Genomic DNA, 18,215 nt, shown 5'->3' on the forward strand with positions numbered 1-18,215 from the left:
TTTCTCAAGCCTTAAATTTCTTATAATGTCCAGTAGAACAATTCAAAATTATTAAAACTATTATTTTGAATTGCGATGCTAAAAAAAGTCGATATGCAAAAATATTTTTATATATAAAAATGTGTTTTTTTTTCTTCCAAATCATCTTTTAAAATAGGTTGGGCTTAGGCTTAGGTTTGGCTTGTCTTTAGCTAGCAAGCCCGGCTTAAGGTTCTTAACCTGGTTAATAAAAAATTTTGATTCCGGACTCAAAACGGTAGGTTTTAGAATCGGTTTGCAGTTCTGTACTCTATGAACGAAGTATTGCGCAGTCGGTTACACCCGACTTCGACGTTTTTACTATTTTCTTTTCACATGTAGCCATGCTTCTGTGCATGTGTTTAAAAAACTCGACACGAACTGCGTACAAGTTTCCAGCAGCTTTAACTGAATCTTCAATTTAGTCATATGTTGTTTATATGATTTACCATTGGGCACACACATACATACCTAATTGAACATATGTATAAACTTTAAGTATTATATGAAACCTATAAATCAAAATAAACTATTTCCGCTGTGGCGCTGTATGTTTTTTTTGCTTTACCCGGAATTTCAATTTGGTTGATATTATTGTTGAATAGTTAACGAATCGGAACGAACCGTCCAATCCCCTGCGCTGCTTCCAGTGCTTAGCTGTTTCAATCATAAGCCTGATAGCGCTCAATGTGCGTCGAGCGTCGCTTATCAGTTCTCAAGCGCCATCGCGCAGAGTTCCTTCACCTTTTCGTCATATTTCTTGCCGTTGTGCGTGACACACATATACGCGAGCACATCGCACAAGCATTTTTTTAAACATATGTGTATGTGTGTGTGTGTGTGTGCGTATAAAGTATAAATATTTGTTACGGTAGCTCTGCATGTATGTATAAACGAGTGTAGCTGCGTGCGTGTGCGTATTTGTGCTCCTGCTCTTGGTGGGGAGCTGAAGAGCTGGCAACTTTGCGTGAGTTTTGTTGTTGACCCGCAGGCAAGGGATCGAAGCAGCGGCACATGCCGCAAACAGCTTTCCAACAATAAACAAAATGCGGTATGTTGCCGTTTGTTATTTTGTTTACATTCATTACAAATATGTTGCATACCCTGTACCAATAAATGTGCTCAAATAGGGCATAATAAATGGTATGTAACAAGCAGAAGACATTTAATGCATGAAGGTACATGAATATATTCATCGTGAGTATACACAGCCAAGTTTGAATAGAGTATTACTCTGTCGGCTACTTGCAGCGGATACTTGCATTTCCTGCTGAGTATTTATCTCTTTTTCAATAAATTGAGGTTGATTTTTGTATGTATATACATACTTACTTATCTAATTACTTATCTGTATGACATTCGAAATCTTTGTTCATCTTAATCAGCCCCACATTATCAAATTTCAATTTTTGATTAATTTTATTGTTTATAGTACGATAAAAACAAATTTCAGTGCTTAAATATGACACACAAATGTGTCTCTGGCTGTTATAATATATGATATATATGCCAATTTTTATGGATCAGCTGGACTAACAGTAATAATATACTTTCTCTCGCTCCTGCATTTAAGGGTAATTATTGTTATGAGAAATAGTGATGTAATCAAAACGAGTTATTTTGTCTATTTATCCTAATAAACAGGAGTTCAAATCGACCAACCTCTTTCATATGAAGCTCTGCAAAGCTCATCATAAATAGTTGATAGGTTTCTCTGTTGAATAAGTCAGCGAAGGATACGCACTGCAAATCCCAACAAAAGACCACACAATGCAGTTGGTACGCACTAAATCCCACCAAACAATTAAAAACATAACGATGCCAATCAAAAGTTTCTTTTTGTTTGTATTAACTGACAAAACGGCGGGTAAACGATATTTTTATGGCTTACAGCCAAAACTTTTATTCTCAACGCAACTCAAAAATGATTTTCATATGCTGTCGACTCTGGGAGCCATAAAATGCCGATTTACTGTTTTATAATTGAAAGCAATAAAAATTAAAAAAAAAAAAGCGTCAGCAACAACAATCACCGTCAGCTGATGCTGTGTGGGCGTTTTGGGTGTGAGTTGTACACTGAATACTCGATTCGAAATGAAGGAGAGTCACAAAAGCGCAGATCGAAATAATCACAAATGTATTGGAAGTAATGACATCAGTCTGTCAGTCGCTCACTATTCAATTGAATTCAATTCAAGTCAACTTTAATTATTTGTGTCTGACAATATTTTCATTTGCATGCTGTACTTGGTTATCAATTTGCCATACAATTTTATTGAAATTCAACAATGCAGCGACAAAAAAAGAAAACAAAACAATAAGAATATCATAGTCGGGAGTGTCCGACTAGAAGCTGCACTGTACCCACTGAGCCTTACGAATGCTAAGGCGAATATAGTCCCAGCACACCAACATTGCAAATAGAAAATGTTTTCAAAATCTTAAACGTAATACTTTATAAAAAACTTTTACTGTTGAAAAGTTTGAAAAATGCATTTCTTTAAAATCATTAAATCTATAAAAAATTAAATTTTAATCAAGTGGAGTTACGTGCAGTTAAATTTGTTTACGATTATAAAGATCGCCAGCAAATTGTGTACATTCAGTTCTATTAATAATAAATATATATATATATGTTTCTTTGCTTTCATTGTCTAAATTAAATAAGTGTTAAGTTAAGAAAAATTGATTTATTTAAAAATAGACACTCTTTTTAAGGCAAATCCAGTTAAAGTTTAATACACATAAATTGAATTTTTATTATCATGGTCCCAAACCATACGTATACCGCTTAAGACAAAGAATTCGATATGTTTTTGAAAAAAGTCAATTGTTTTGTTGTGGTGAATTTTCCGTATGAAGAGAGATGTGAATTTGTTAAAAAGGCTAATTGCTTAGCCGGAACGAATTTCGTACCATATATACATTTATTAGCCTGTGATTTTAAATGCAAAAATCAATTTCAGGAGTTTGCCTTCGTGACCGCCTTCCTGCTGTTAAGTGTCGAGTTGCTGCTCTGCCTCGGCTATGTGGTCCATTATTACTACAGTCCAGCGTTGAAGGTTGTTGCGCGGATGCTCCAAATGGGCGAGCATCTCGCTGGCGTAACGATATTGACCCTTAGCAATTCAACGCCGGATCTGTTTAGTAATTTTATGGCACTAAAAGATGATGTGCCTGTATATGCCAATTGCCTCTCAGGGTCATTGTTTGTGGTAATGTTCGTAGGCGGATGGATTTGCTATATCAGTCCGTTTAAGATGAACTCTTCTTCGACCATGCGCGATCTACTTTTCTTGCTCTTTGCTGTGCTTCTCATGGAATATTTAATGCAAACAGGCGGAATAATGACACTCCGGAATACTATTTCTCTTCATTCTTTATTTAGTCGTCAATATTGTTGACGTGTATCTTGTGCGCATGGCCATGAAGTGTAAGTAGCGCATTTACCGAGCTGTGTCTGTATTTATCTAACTCACTTCTCTTAACTCTTAAGCGTATAAGCACGAATTAGACGAACTAGAAGATGTGGACCAAACATACGAGGTTATAAAAAGACGCGAGCAATTGCAGCATAAATATGACCATATTGCAGTGGATCACCGCGTGCGTATATTGAGGAGGAAACCGACCTACACCAGCGTCAATTATGAAACGTTCAGCTATACGACTAAACGATCGACAATACATGTGACCCTTAAGAAGCATTCTTATCGCAATGCTATGTACAATATGGCCGTAGGTAATAATGTCAATCTCTTTAGCGAGTTTTTCTACGCACTCCGGCCCGTTGTTTTAGCTGATTGGCGCAAGGCTAATCTTCTTATACGAATCTTTTATGTTGCCAGGACTCCAATTGTAATAATATGCGCGATATATATACCCGTTGTGGATTACGAGATGGATAAAAATGGCTGGAGCAAGCTCCTGAATTGCCTGCATATTATCATTAATCCGGCGATCACAATCGTATTGGGAGCGGCTTTGATATTCAGAGATAAATCGAGGCTCTGGTATTCAAATATACCTGATGCTTCCATATACGGCCTTTACTCCTTTGTGTTAACAATTCCCATTTCGGTTTTTACGTTTTTTCACTCGAGGACTAGTGCCCCGCCAGCATATCATTGCTTGTATACGATCATGAATCTGACTGGATCCATGTTTCTGACATTCCAGTGTGCTGCTGAAATTTCCATGATAATGGATGTTTGTGGTCACATACTACAGGTTCCATCCAACTTCATGGGTGCCACTATAAAATCCATCTCAAACTCCATTGCTGATCTGGTAGTCAATACTTCGTTGGCTTTGCTTGGGTATGAAAAAATGGCCTATGCAGCAACAATTGGAAGTGCATTCTGCGCTTTAATCCTGACCACAACCTCTGTGATAGCAGGCAAGATTGCCATCGGCAAATCTGTTACAGCTCAAAGTATGGCCGGAAATTATGGTGAAAATGCGTATATCCTGATGGTTATGGGGATCTTGTCAACGCTGCTGTGGACAGCGGTGTTAAATTATAATGCTCGCCGTTCTGTTGGATTATTTTCAATGGCCATCTACCTACTCTACCTCGTCTTTGCGGTACTCATTAGGGCCGGTTATATCCATCAATTCACATATGACGACTATCTCGTCGATGCCTATGAAAACTAGAATAAAAGAAATGATTACCATCAATTATGCCTTTTACCTGATAAGGGTGTGTGTCTTGAAAAACTCTTTTTTTGGGTGTGTGTATTTACATGTTCGTTTACAAAGCACTTTATATAAATTTAACGAGTATATTATTTAAATAAATTAGAATTTCATTTATTACATATACAATAAAAATAAAATAAAAAATATTTGGATTTTTTTAAGGTACTACAGTTGAGTGTGCTCGTCAATAAAATCCCCTGTAGACCTCACTCAGTAAACAAAATAATTTGAATTTATGTGCATCATTAACTTGCATTCAAAAGTGCGTATATACCAAATCGTAAGGCTCGAGCTCACTTTTGAGGGAATGTGAAAGGTTATTCAAGAAGTGAAAACTGTCTAATCTCTGTAAACTATAGAAGGGCCTACAAACAACGTCTGTTTTATCTAGCTCTCATAGTTATTCAAGTATGCTTTAAAAATCCATTCTCCATTTGTAAAGGGGACGTAATATCGATATAAATTGATAAACTTGTTCTGTGTGTGGCATAGGAGAATAAATATTTCAAGTCTTGGTAGACGCATTAATACGCAGAGGGACATGGCTAGTTTGTTTCAGTTTGTCGCCCTGATGAGTTGGCAGAAGACTACTGTAAGGCTAGCAGTGCGCGCCCAAGGAATTATATTATGCAGTATATTTCATACAAACGTGACATACTCATACCATAAAAGTCAGTTAGGAAAATCTTTTATAAACTAATTGTATTAAATGTTTGTCTTATATTATGTTTATACTGCCAACATATTCTGTTTGCCTTTGCCATGATGGTAAAGTGCTTGGCAATTTTTGCAAAGCAGAGTTTTCTGAGAGCAGCAAATGAAACTGCTTTCAGGTGAAATGCATTTTACAATTTTACAACATTTTTGCATTTAATTATTATTGAAACTTTATTGATACACAAGGAATTGTGTGCATTTTTTTGGATGTTGTTTTTTTTTTTGGGTTATCACTAAATTGGCTTTCAAATTTGCCAGTAGCTTTTGGCTAAATAAGCAAAACAACTGCAAGGAACGAGTTTTCCCTGAACACAGAAAAATAACAATTCCATGGAGAAGCCGAAAGCAATTTCCAAACAACTTGAAAAACAAACAGCAACAGCGAAAAAACAAATTGAGAGATAGACATTCGGAAATATTTCCTGGTAAACAACAACTGAAGCTCCAACTGCAGCTCCAAACGTAAGTGTAACTGCGATTGCAATTGCAATTGCTGAGGGGAGCCAAGGAAATAATTGTAATTGACACTGAAAATGTTGCTGCTGCTCTTTGGGATGCTGATTATGCAGTCTTCTTAGTCTTCGAGTCATCAGTTTGCCGTGTGATGACGCGTCATTTTGTCATGGCTCAGTAAGTTTCATTTAATTGACCCCGCCTGGAGGGGGGGTTATAGCTTTTGCGCTGTGCGAAACATCCAAAGTTCATTTGCGCAGTTTCTAATGCAAATAATAAAATTTCATTTAATTAGCAAACGACACGCAAAATTCAGTTCACATTTAGACGGAGTCCGACTCCGACTCCTACTCTGACTCCGCAAAGCGAAGTAATTAATTGATGAGCAGCCATAGGAATTACTGTAGTTCCCTCCCATGGCAAATAGCTTAAAGTGGCTGCGTTAAATGACGACTTTCGTACGTGCAATGTCATAGGCCATTAGCTGCCTGGCTGAGTTCGGCGTTCGCCCCAGCTCCGCACTTTATAGTTGGCCACATTTGTGGGTCACATGCAACAGTTTGTACACCCAACCTCGTTACTTTCAACGGGGTTTCAACGTTGCGAATCGATATGTGTGTGTGTGTGTTTGATTTCTGGGTGTGTTCGGAAGGCTCTTAAAACAATTCAAGCCAGCAATTTGTTTGCACGAGCAGTTGCCTACATTTCTCCGTGGCTATCAAACAGTGTATAATTCGAATGACGTGCCACCACTTGATGTCGACTTGCGCCTATTTATAGGCGATACTTTTTACTTTTTACAACTGCATCATTCACTGCGTGCCACAACCACACTCGAGGCGACCTTGAGTGCCACTGTACAAAACGCTTTGACTTGGTCATGATTATGACTTGTTTTTTCGTTTTTAATGAGCGTTCCAATGGCAGAGGCTTATAATTAAATAAATTGCAAAATATCTAAATGCGGTTAAGACTATAATCCTTTGGTGCATAACATATAGAGGGAACATCAGGTTGCTTTATTAAGACTCGATTTAGCGTCGGGGCCTTCTGGTCCTTTGTGGTGCCTGTGGCCACTCAGAAACCATCTTGCTCAGTTGACGAAAAGGGTAAGGCCCAACGGGGCCAAATCGGACGATTCTTAAAATAATATGCGGATGGCCTACTCACCAAGGCAGTCACATATGTCGGGTAGATGTTCTCATATTCTCACTCTTCTCTCGTCTCTGGAGATTATAGTTTCTGCTGAAGTGTAGGAGTTTCAACCCAAGTTCTCAACTTCAATAGTCGACAGGCCGACAGACAGACACGCAGCAGCCCGCAGCAGCCAAGGATGTCAGCCGCAATCCAAGCCGGCTGCTCACGTTAGCCCGAATGGGCAGGACCCATATGACTGCCATTGAGCGGTGTTGGGTTTGGTTTCGAGCTGCCACCGAGCCGCTGATGGGCTTGCTTTTGATGGTGTGAAATGACAGCCCCTTAATATGAGTTTACCGACGTGACGGCCTAGATTGATAGGTTCTTTAAAGTTTCTGTTAAGTTCATAATCGGCTAAAGTCGCTTGCCAGACTGTATAACTCTTGAAACCCAATTATTAAGACTACAGTTAATGTAGTTAATGTAATCGTATTATTTCAATTACAATTCTATTGAAATTTGAGGCCAAGGATCGGACCATAGAAGCGGAAAGTTTGTTTTAAGAACCCAAGGCGAGGCAAAATATTTTGGATCTTTGTCATCTAGGTATTGTTAGCAATTCATCTGGGTTATCAGATAATTGTCATATTTAAGATATCACTTGTTCACCATGGGCTAATAGGCTATAGTTTTATTCAATCATTTGTCAATTTTAAGCATTTAGAGATATATCAACGATATATGTCACTGTGCTGGTCAGTTGTAAACGATTTGCATATCAGCATCAGAACGTTAATCACTTACCCGCAAGCAATCAATAACTGCACACTGGGTAATTGTCTAAGTCAGGTTGAGAGCCGATCAAGATGCGATGCATAACTGAACCGTCATCAATCTGCTGTTCGACTGTGGGTCCAGCTGTATGTGGGTGCAATGCACAGGGCCAAGTTGCAAATTGTTTGGGCCAAAATGCAGTTTCGCACAAAACTGGCAAATGACGCTGTCGCTGACGCAGAGAGTTGAGGAAGCGTTCCTTTGTGTGGCGGTGGGACGACGGCTTTACTAATTGATTTTGAGCCAGTTGGCACGTTTTTGGTGCAGTTCATTAGCGCAGCCGACTCAAGTCGACTCGAGAGCTGGGCTTGGCCTGACAATAAGTCTAGGAAAACAGAAAACAGACTCGGCGGACAGGCGGCTTCAAACGTTGGCACCTTGGACGTGCGCTGGTTCATAAAACTCTGGGCCCTGGGGCTAGACAAGCTGCAATGCTGGCCTACAATGTGCCATTAAAGGTGGCTATTGTAGCCCGAGGTCTGCTCTTGCCCGTAGCTAAAGCAAAATGGCAAATTCTTTGACTAATGTTCCGTTTCTTTTCCATTGCAGATGAACGACAGCACATACAGAAGAAAACTTTTACGAAATGGATCAATTCACATCTCAGCAATACCCAGTGTACACCAGTGAATGATTTGTTCTTGGACCTGAGAGATGGACACCGGCTGCTGGCCTTACTTAGCACCCTAACACATACACAGCTGGTGAGTGTGTAAATAGACTCTGCTTATTTTTTACCACTCCTTCATATTTGTTCAATCTGGAAGTGTCAGCAAAGGACGAAGAATAGAGGGGCCCAAGAGTTCGGATGTAAAACCAATGCAACAAATCCATTTATAAGCTACTATAGATTCAGATCACAAATATATGTCAATACCTGAGATCTAATTAGGTTTTTACAGTACTGCTCATCCAGATTGACTGACTTATTGTTTGATAGCTAATCAATAATCCAAGCCGTGAGAGCTAGAAAGATTAACATTTTAGAGTAGTTTTGGTAAATTTCACCCGCAAGTGTAGAAAAACCGTGGATTATACAAATTTTTCATTTGAGACGAACGGCGGTTTTTGGAAATTCCATTCCTCTTGGATTAAAAATGGAAGTCAAAGGTTGTATTAACAAAAGTTTATTTGTTGGCTTCTAGCTCCAAACCACGGGGCTACAATGGAAGGAATTATGTCGATGGAGTTATTCATTTTTAAATATGTTTGAAATTCGTATGCACTGTTTTTTTTTGAATAGAAACAGACAGACGAAGTGATAGATGTGGATATGTCCACTCGGCTATGAATACCGATCAAGAATATATATATACTTTATGGCATCGACATTTTTGCTGCATTACGCATTTCGCCTCTTAATAGGTTATTATCAAAAATGCTGCTTATTAAACATTGATATATTATATATGTATTTACAAATAGTTCTCAATGTATTTTGTGTTAGTCATTTACTTAAATTGCGAACAAGACTGCAAATTGATTTTAAATCAAACCGGTTTCAACCCGGAATTCCGATTTGTCTGAACTCTGCTCAAAACCAGTTGCCCAAAAAAAGCAAACCAAATTTTATCCAATCATAAATTTGGTTTTGATTTGACTTTTCTAAAAAAAAGATTTTTTTAAATATTTTAAGTCCACTTTTAACAATTGACAATCCTATCGATTACTTGAAAATAAATTGGGATATACTTACTGTTTCATTTTTATCTGTGTATCTTTTTCTCTCTAGAAACCCGAGAAGGGTCGCATGCGCGTGCACCACATCAACAACCTGAACAAAGTGCTGCAGGTGATCCAACAACACGGTGTCAAGTTGGTTAACATATCAAGCGATGACATTGTGGGCGGCAATCCGAAGCTGACGCTGGGCCTTATCTGGCTGATAGCTCTCGAGTTCAACGGTCAGCATCTAGTCAAAAGCCATTCAAGCAATGGCGTTGAGAAATCCCTGCTGGCCTGGGCGAGACAATATACAGAGCCGCATGGACTGGGGCTCAACGATTTTGCCAGCTCTTGGGCAGATGGACGCGCTTTTCTCATGATACTCGCTGCACACCTGGATGAGCTAGACTTGGATACGGCGCTGTCGCAGCACGCGCTGCAGCGTCTGTATTTGGCCTTTGACTTGGCGCACAGGCACTTCAAGATTGAGAAGCTGCTGGATGCAGAGGATGTGCACACACACAAGCCGGACAATAAATCCATACAGATGTACGTCATGTGTCTGTATCATGCGATGGAATCGATGCGAGCCACCGAGCGCGACAGAGTGCCCTGCACGAGCATCACAGATCTGGATGAGGTGCCGCTGGACGGCGAGCGGGAGCTCTACACTTCCGATAGTGCGGCCAGTATTGAGTTGAAGTCTGCGGTGGAGGCAAGTTCGCAGCGTCCACTGAGCACCTCAACTAATGCCAGCTGCGGTATCGGCAGCTATCAGACAGCCCTCGAGGCGGTGCTGACTTTGCTGTTAGAGGATGAGGAGCTCCTGTCACAGGAGCTGCCAGATCCGGAGAACTTTCAAGCCGCCAAGATGCAGTTTCACGAAAATGAGAGCTTCATGCTGAAGCTAACCGAACATCAAGAGTTTGTGGGCGAGGCGCTCGAGGCGGGCAGCAATCTGATAAATGAATCACAGCTGAAGGACGGCTCAAGTCTCTCCCAGGTGGACCAAAACGAAGTCCGCCAACAGATGGTGCTGCTCAACGAGCGCTGGGAGACGCTGCGTTTGCGTGCACTGGACATGCAGGCCAAGATTCTAATGCGGCTGGCCGAGTTCCAGAAGCAGAAACTAGAACAGCTTCGCCAGTTTCTCACCAATGTCGAGGATCGCATCTCGCACATGAGCGACTTGGGGCCCACCATAGCCGAGGCAGAGCAGCAGCTGGCTGAGGCACGACAGCTCAAGGCGGATCTGTGCGAGCAACAGGAGCTGGTGGACAGCATTAGCAGCATGGTGGTCATTGTGAACGACACTTCCGGTAATTTCAATGATCTCGAGGATCGACTGAGTGCGCTCGGCGAGCGCTGGTCCCATGTGGTCAAGTGGATAGATTTACGCACCGAGAAACTGCAACAATACAAATGCATCTCCCGCTGGCTGGATGCTCGCGAACAGGATCTGAAACGCATGGAAAGCCGTGATGTCACCGACGTCGGTGGCATCACACAGCGCATCAATGAGCTTAACTATTGCGCAAAAGATTTGCTGGAGCTGCACCGCTATTTGATTGATCTGCGCCAAATGGTGGCCGCCACCCTACAGGATGGCGACGACAAGGGTGAGCGCGTGCTCATGCAGCTGGAGAGCTATGAGGATCGCCTGGATGCACTCAAGCAAATCTTGGAGGTGCAAACGCTGCGCATCGAGTCGAAAGGCTTCAACTTTGGACGCGAACGCGCCAGCTACGATGACAGTCGAGTGGTGCGTCCCGAGGGCTGGGTGGACTATCAAATGATAATACGATTCGGTGAGGACGAGGAGGACGATGATGAGCCTGAGCCAACGCAGCAGCAACAGCAGCAGCAGGAGCAGCAGGCTGGCTTACATGAACCAGACCAGTTGGCCAGCAAGAAACGTAAACTGCGCAACGCGGACAACTTTTTTGCACTGGAAAATCAGATCCAGCATCACTTTTCGCACGTGCAGGAGGTGGAACAGCAACTGCAGCAGCTGCAGCGCCAGAGCTTACGAAATCAGTGCGAGCTGCTCAAAGAGCTGCAGGCCGAGAGTCAGCAGCGCGCCAACGCCTTGCCAGAGCTCAAGAAGCTCTATGAGGTATGCGAGCAGGAGGAGCCAGGACGTAAACTCCTGCTGGAGGCTGCCCAAATCAAGCAGCTCGAGCAACGCTATGCGGCACTGGCCCAGCGCCTGGCCAGCCAGCACAGCGAGAGCAGCACGCTGCTGGCCAAGGAGCGTTATTATAATAGCCTGACTGGCTTTAAGCTGGTGCTGGCCGACTCGCGGGACTGGTACAAGCAGCACGCTGGCACTGCCAGCTGCCAGGAGCTGGAGCAGCGTCTCAGTCATATGGAATCACTTGCCACGGAGATAGCCGAGGCGCGTGAAACTACGGAGGCCCTGGACGATCAGCTGCTGGAATGGAAGCAGGACTTTGGCCTCTTCTATGACAGCTGGCATGACATGAAACAGGCGCTGCAGGCGCTCATACAACAGCGTGGCGGCGAGAACATTGCCCAGCAGGTGCAGCAGCTCGAGAATTTCGTTGGCAAGGTGGCCGCGCAGAAGGTGCGCGTCTCCAATCTGGAGGCGATGCAACAGCAGCAGCAGCTGCTTAATCAACTGGTCGATGAACTGGAGTCCCTGAAACCCTGCTATGAGCGTGTACCCGCCCATATGCTCAGCGAGGAGCTGCAGGCCGCCTGGCAACGTCTGCCGGAGCAGCTCAGCGAGCGGGTCATCAAGCAAACCACCGCCATTGAGAACCTCAACCATTTTGTGGCTGAATACAATTCGATAATAGCTGTGCTTCGCAGCGCCCCTGAGGTGCTTCAGACACAGGATCTGCGCAAGCTGGAGATCGATGTGATCAGTGCCCGGAACTTTAGCGAGATTCTGATCAAAGAGGCGGAGCCGCCACAGCGCGAAGCTCTGCAGGCCCAGATACGCGCTCTAAATGCGCTCTATGAGCAGGTGGAGCAGCTGCATCAGGCGCAGCGGCAACAGCAGTCGGCGATGCAGTCCCAGAGTGACGCCATACAAAAGCGGCTTCAACAGACGGAGCGCTGGCTCAACGAACTGGAGGCAAACACGCCGAAGTCGGGCGTTGCTGAAATTCGCAATTCCAATGAGCTCTTCCAAAGCAAATCTAAGTTCCAGACTCTTAAGGAAACCTGCGAGCGCGAGGCCACACAGTTCCGCGAGCTCAATGAGCTGGGCGGTGAGCTACTTCTGCAAATGGACGAGCTGCAGGACAAGGAGAAGGACTCCAAGTACGGCACGCTGGCCAAACAGTTCACGCGCCTGAATGCACGCTGGACGGAGGTCACGGAGCGTGTGTACGCCAAGACGGCACTGCTGGAGCACATCTCCACGCAGCTGGGCGAGTTCAAGAAGTTTATGGTCAGTGAGACGGGCTACCTGGATCGGCTGGAGAACAAAATACGCAACACAACAAATGCAGCCGATGCTGAGGAAATTATAGAAGAATTGGATGTAAGTACAATTATAGATCGATATTTTCCCGCCGGGCTACTTTATATACAACTGAAATTCATTTAAAAATGGCTTGTAATTTATCGTATATTCATTATCAATTTACTCTGAACTTTGAAAATGGCTAAAAAGGGTCTAATGGTGTTGCAGAGTCAATCTGAGTATCTTTGTCCGCCCGTCCGTCCGTCCGATAATCTCAGGAGATATAAATCTTGGAGAACAGAACGTATGTGATCGCTCGGATCAAGTGTGCTTCAAATTAACGATAACTTGCTGAAAATGGTTAAAAAATGGTTAAAAACAAGCTATTTCGAGCTATCGCCTTGGGCTTTGGTATTACATAAATTTGTTTACTATATCTATGCCCTGAAAATTGCATAATGATCGGACCATAAATACCGAAGTTAAACAAGGCTGAAATTCCCAAAATAAGTAGCAAAGGGAGAAAGAAGCACACCCTCTGCATAAGGATACGACGGCACCTCCCGACTAGGCACTCTTATTTTATAGTATAACTTATATAAATATGTGATTGTACTTTTTGTTATCTGAAGGATCTGGAGAACGTGCTGCGCGCTCACTCCGACGAGTGGTTGGACAAGATTCAAGAAATTGGCAACGAGCTAATTGACAATGAATTTATGGGCGATGTCATGCGTCAGGATATCGATGGCATTGTAGAGCGCTGGACGAAGCTGCAGCAGCTGGCCAAGAAACGCGCCGAACTGTTGGAGGAGAAGGTCAGCGAAGCGGAGCAGTCCGAGAAAGCAGTCGTTCATCTCGAGGCCTGGCTAACGCGCATGGATGAGATACTCAGCGAGCATCTGGAAAATGATGTGACCATTGAGGATCTGCCTGACGATTTCCAGGTGAGTGAGACACAAAGTTCATTTAAGAACAACAAAAAAATAATTTTTATTTCTGCAGATTTTGGCACGCGAATTTGCCATTAACGAGCAAAATTTCAAGGATATAAGCGAACTGATTGCTGAGCACACGGCCAAGGGCAAAACAGGCGCCGCCAATCGCCTGCAGGAGCAGCTTAATCTGATGGAGCTGCGCTTCAAGGCATGCCAGGCCAAGCTCAACAAATGCACAGCCCCACAGCCCGCCTACGAGTCGCGCTTGAATCGGGCTTACGGTGACCTGCGCAACGTGGAGCACTCCACATTGGTGCTGGATGTGGCCTCGGCGGGTCCAAGCACCGTGCAGGCGCAGTACCAAAAGTGTTTGGTATGTTTTTCTAAATATACAAAATTAAGTTTAACAAATTTAAATATGACGTACAATTCCACAGCAAATATATCGCACACTTTCCGAAATCAAAGCGCAGATTGAGAGCACTATTAAGACGGGCCGACGCGTCTGTGAGGATAAATATACAAAGAGTCCCAAGCAGCTCAGTCAACGCATCGATGCTCTGAAGCATCTGTATAATACGCTCGGCGAGAGTGTTACCCAATCGAAGGCCTTCCTGGAGGGCCTAATCAAGCTGGCCAGGCAGCTGGAGCAGTGCTTCGATTCGGCTGATGACTTGATAAGGCGCTTCGAGTCGCCGCAGGAGCTGCACGATCGCAACTCCATACTGCTCGAATTCGAGGACGTGCTGCAGCGCTGCGAGGAGCACTACAACGAGTACAGCAAGTCCTGTGATAAAAGCTGCATGCAGGAGACGCGCCAGCGCATCGATGGCCTCAAAGCCACCTACCACAGGCTGACCAGTGCGGACATTATCAAGCGGCTGACCGAGATGAAGACAACGCTTCAGAATTTGGATAACATTTCGCTGGACACTTTGAAGTTTGTGACATTTCATGTTTCATATATTTATCAGAGAACTGTCGCAACCAAATGTGTACTCGGTCTTTTTAAACAGCAGAATCTCTTTGGAATGTGCATATTTTAATATATATATGTGCATATTTATATGCTTACAGTTCTCTGATTATTAAGCCGATTTTAATTGTTGACATATAGGAGCTCAATATAAGTATTATAAAGCGAATGAAAGTTTGGCACCCCAACTGTATGTACATCGACTTATAAGCCGAATCGACTTGATTCGCGCTATTTGATTGATGATGAGTTAGTCTTCAGACGCTTTTGCTGCAGGCAAAATATTTCTAGCTTTTGTTAATCGCTTGAAAATTGAAGTTTTCTTGCATTTGGTTTGAGGCATTTTTTATTTTAAACTCTATTTATCTACCTTGCCATCAATTATGTCAATTTGTATGCAAGTAGCCCCAAGATATCTTAAGTGTTTTAATTCTCTTATTCTGTATTGATTTACTCTTGCAGAACCATGGAGCATGACCTGAAGGAGATAAATGTGCCATCGAATCCGGAAATTGAAAAATTGCAGCAACAAGTCATTGCAATTGTTGTGGTGCGTAGAAAACGATTGCCAATATAAGAATATATATAGATGCACTAAATTTAGAAATGCTCTTAAGGATAATCTGTATTTAATTACATTATCCTAATGGTTTCTGTTTGTTTCACTGTCTTTTGAGTTAATTTATTTGAATTTACTGCACAATTTTCTTTATAAATTCGCGATTTCATTTCATGCACTCTTTTATTGTTCGCACATTCCATATACCTCTTGGTTGTTGGTTGTTTTCCATTTTAACACCTTTGGTTTTTCATTCGAATCATTCACACACTCTCACTCACACACACACACACACAACTTACAAAGAGACGCGAGCAAGTGAGATTCTGGCGCCAAAGGCTGCTCTGCTATCAGCTTGCACTCTGAAATGGAATCGGATTTCCTATCCTTGTACTTATTCTCCTTTGCCGTTCGTTCGGGAAAAGCATAAGTCCGTTGATTTGGATTCGTATCGAATTGAATTGAATGTAATTTATGAGTGTGAAATTCAAGTGTGAAATTTATAGAGAAAACCTTTAAATTAAGTTGAAAATACTAATTTTAAATTAAGCTGTTAATATAATTAATGTGTTTTTTATTTGATTAAATTATTGTAAAATCTTTATAATGCTCTAACCAAAAGGTGCTTTGCATATATTATTGTATATGTACCTATGTACATTATTATTTATTATGTGTAATGCTTATTTATTTTGTGTAAATTCATGAGTTTTTTATTTGCAATTTCACATACCATCCATTTAAATAATAATAATAAAAAATACATTCGTAATAATCTGTCCACCAAGCTAATCAAGAACCAATTCAAATACCAGATAAAAATACCAACAACCATCACCCAATACAACCACCACCATATACCAGAATCACCGTATCACTAGCTCTACGAGGTCTAATTTGGTGTCATTTTCACGCTTCAAATTTCAATTATATACATATAAAATATCTCTTTGTTTTGCGTTATTTGGAGTTCTTGTAACTGTCCCCCTCATAAGAATAAACAAAAATAAAATAATAATAATAATAATAATAATAAGATAAAAAACAAATGGCGTTCAACTTGGTTGCGGCTGCGTCAAACGTAAATGTCCAATCAACACATCCCAACAACAGCATAGATACAAAAGTATCTGCTGCTCCTTTCACCAACGCTTATGTACAGCAAATGCTTTTTGGCCTTCATATACTACTATGTAATGCAACCTATAACATATACCTATCATGGGGCGCGACAAAGACTTCATTGACAACTTGAACGTCTGTAGCTTTAAGGCGTTTTATTTGAATAGAGCTCTATTAAACACTATGAAACTATGCATCCCTTGCACAGGATACGTTGAAAGCGCGCTTCAACGAAACAACGACGCTTGCCACAGTTGAAAAGCCAAAGCCAAGCGATGACGATACGGAAATTGTTGTGGTTAGCGATACAGTGCGTCAAAGACGTGCACGTACGCCACAAGCCGGCGAAGGCAGTACGCCGAACACAAGTGCCACCGAGGCGCAGTCGCCGAAGGTGGGGACAGCGGATGCTAAGCCCACATCATCCAGTGGTGAACAGGTGCTGCCCGATTTGCTTCCTCCTCAAACTTTTCGCCTGGCTGAATCCAGCACACTCTTCTCACAGATATCGCTGAATCCGGGCAAGGTGGCGGAGACATCTGCACAACCAAGACAAGCGAAAAATAAACGCAAAGCGCCGGCAGCGCCAGCTCAGGTGGTTGAGATTAAAGTGAAAAACATTCAGAATGATAAAATGTCTGTTCAGAATATTGCGCTGGAGCCGCAGCAGGGCGAGATTGTGGACACCGTCAACATTTTGGAGAGCGTGGAGCCCCTATTGCCCGAATATGTGCAGACTGTGCAAATTGTCGATCTGTCCGAAGACTCGGACTCCTCGTTGCGTGTCGATGCCAATGGCAAGGAGGTGCGACGCAGCAAGAGCAAACGTTCCCTCTGCGATTCACCGGTACCCAAGCTGGAAGATGGCACTGACGCTGACGCCGACGCCGACGCGGATGATGCGGAATCCTTGTTGCGTCCAGCAGCGGGCAACACGAGCACACCTCTGCTGCGTGTGGAAAAGCAGCGTATATCCTTTGATGAGAAACGCAAGCGCATTGCCCATGAGCGTGACATACTGCGCGATTCCGAGGAGGATGAAGCGCCACAAAGCGCTGCGGCGCCAAGCGAAGCTGCAATAGCAGAACAAGAACAGCGACCCAAAGCCAAACGCTGGCGTCAGCTGCAGCCAGAAATGGAGGCTATTACACCCGATACGGAACCAGAATCACCCATTCGGAATAGTTTCTATAGCGCCGACAAGGAGGCAGGTTTTGATATTGAGCCGCTTGTGTTCTCCGACGATGAGGAGATACCGCGCTTTTCGCTGGAAATGACACCAAGCTTCGACTCTGATAGTGATACGGTAATTTGGTAGAGCTTGGGCCATCATTTCCATTGTTTTGCCACGACTTTTTCTGTATCTTTCCCTATTAATCATCGCAGAGCCGAATTGAGACGCCCTCCGCCAAGAAGCCGAACTCGTTCCTGAGCAAGGTTCTTAACTCAATGCCCTCGCCACTGGACGATTCGAATGTGACCCTTAAGAGTCCGCCCAGTGAACAGCCCAGCACCAGCGTCATTAACCTGGAACACCGTGTTCAGGAATTCAATAAGTTGGCCAAGCAGATGATCTATAAGCTGGAGCTGACCAAGGTCAAGATCGAGCAGGGTCACGAAACCGAGGCGTAAGCATAAAAAACTTGAACGAATTTC

The 18,215-nt window shown here is 42.9% G+C and overlaps 2 protein-coding genes across 15 annotated transcripts in view; both read left to right on the top strand.

The window, feature by feature from the left end:
• The window catches only part of Dys (Dystrophin), a 172,142-nt gene that overhangs the window by 13,990 nt on the left and 139,937 nt on the right, over window positions 1–18,215 (top strand). For 8 of the 12 annotated variants that reach the window (XM_064693735.1, XM_064693737.1, XM_064693738.1 and 5 more), the window contains 8 exons: window positions 8,413–8,567; window positions 9,596–13,042; window positions 13,597–13,911; window positions 13,970–14,275; window positions 14,340–14,842; window positions 15,341–15,428; window positions 16,768–17,865; window positions 17,946–18,187. In XM_064693735.1, the coding sequence (XP_064549805.1) occupies window positions 8,413–8,567; window positions 9,596–13,042; window positions 13,597–13,911; window positions 13,970–14,275; window positions 14,340–14,842; window positions 15,341–15,428; window positions 16,768–17,865; window positions 17,946–18,187 (6,154 nt within the window). The remainder of the gene's footprint in view (window positions 1–8,412; window positions 8,568–9,595; window positions 13,043–13,596; window positions 13,912–13,969; window positions 14,276–14,339; window positions 14,843–15,340; window positions 15,429–16,767; window positions 17,866–17,945; window positions 18,188–18,215) is intronic. The other 4 variants (XM_064693746.1, XM_064693747.1, XM_064693744.1 and 1 more) reach the window with 1 other exon arrangement.
• LOC135436215 (putative sodium/calcium exchanger 7) lies at window positions 2,671–4,701 on the top strand. Of its 3 annotated transcripts, none has more exons than XM_064693750.1 (3): window positions 2,673–3,451; window positions 3,515–3,760; window positions 3,867–4,701. In XM_064693750.1, the coding sequence occupies exon 3, from the start codon at window positions 3,919–3,921 to the stop codon at window positions 4,675–4,677; it is 759 nt and encodes a 252-aa protein (XP_064549820.1). In that variant the 5' UTR covers window positions 2,673–3,451; window positions 3,515–3,760; window positions 3,867–3,918; the 3' UTR covers window positions 4,678–4,701. The 3 variants fall into 3 exon arrangements, with proteins under 3 accessions (XP_064549819.1, XP_064549820.1, XP_064549821.1); XM_064693751.1 differs by having other exon boundaries at window positions 2,680–3,451; XM_064693749.1 differs by having other exon boundaries at window positions 2,671–3,451; window positions 3,515–4,701.

This window comes from Drosophila montana, unplaced genomic scaffold (assembly GCF_035044405.1).
Source record: "Drosophila montana isolate Dmon_TW-CO22-7 unplaced genomic scaffold, ASM3504440v1 contig_3733_1, whole genome shotgun sequence".
Classification (NCBI taxonomy): Eukaryota; Metazoa; Arthropoda; class Insecta; order Diptera; family Drosophilidae; genus Drosophila; species Drosophila montana.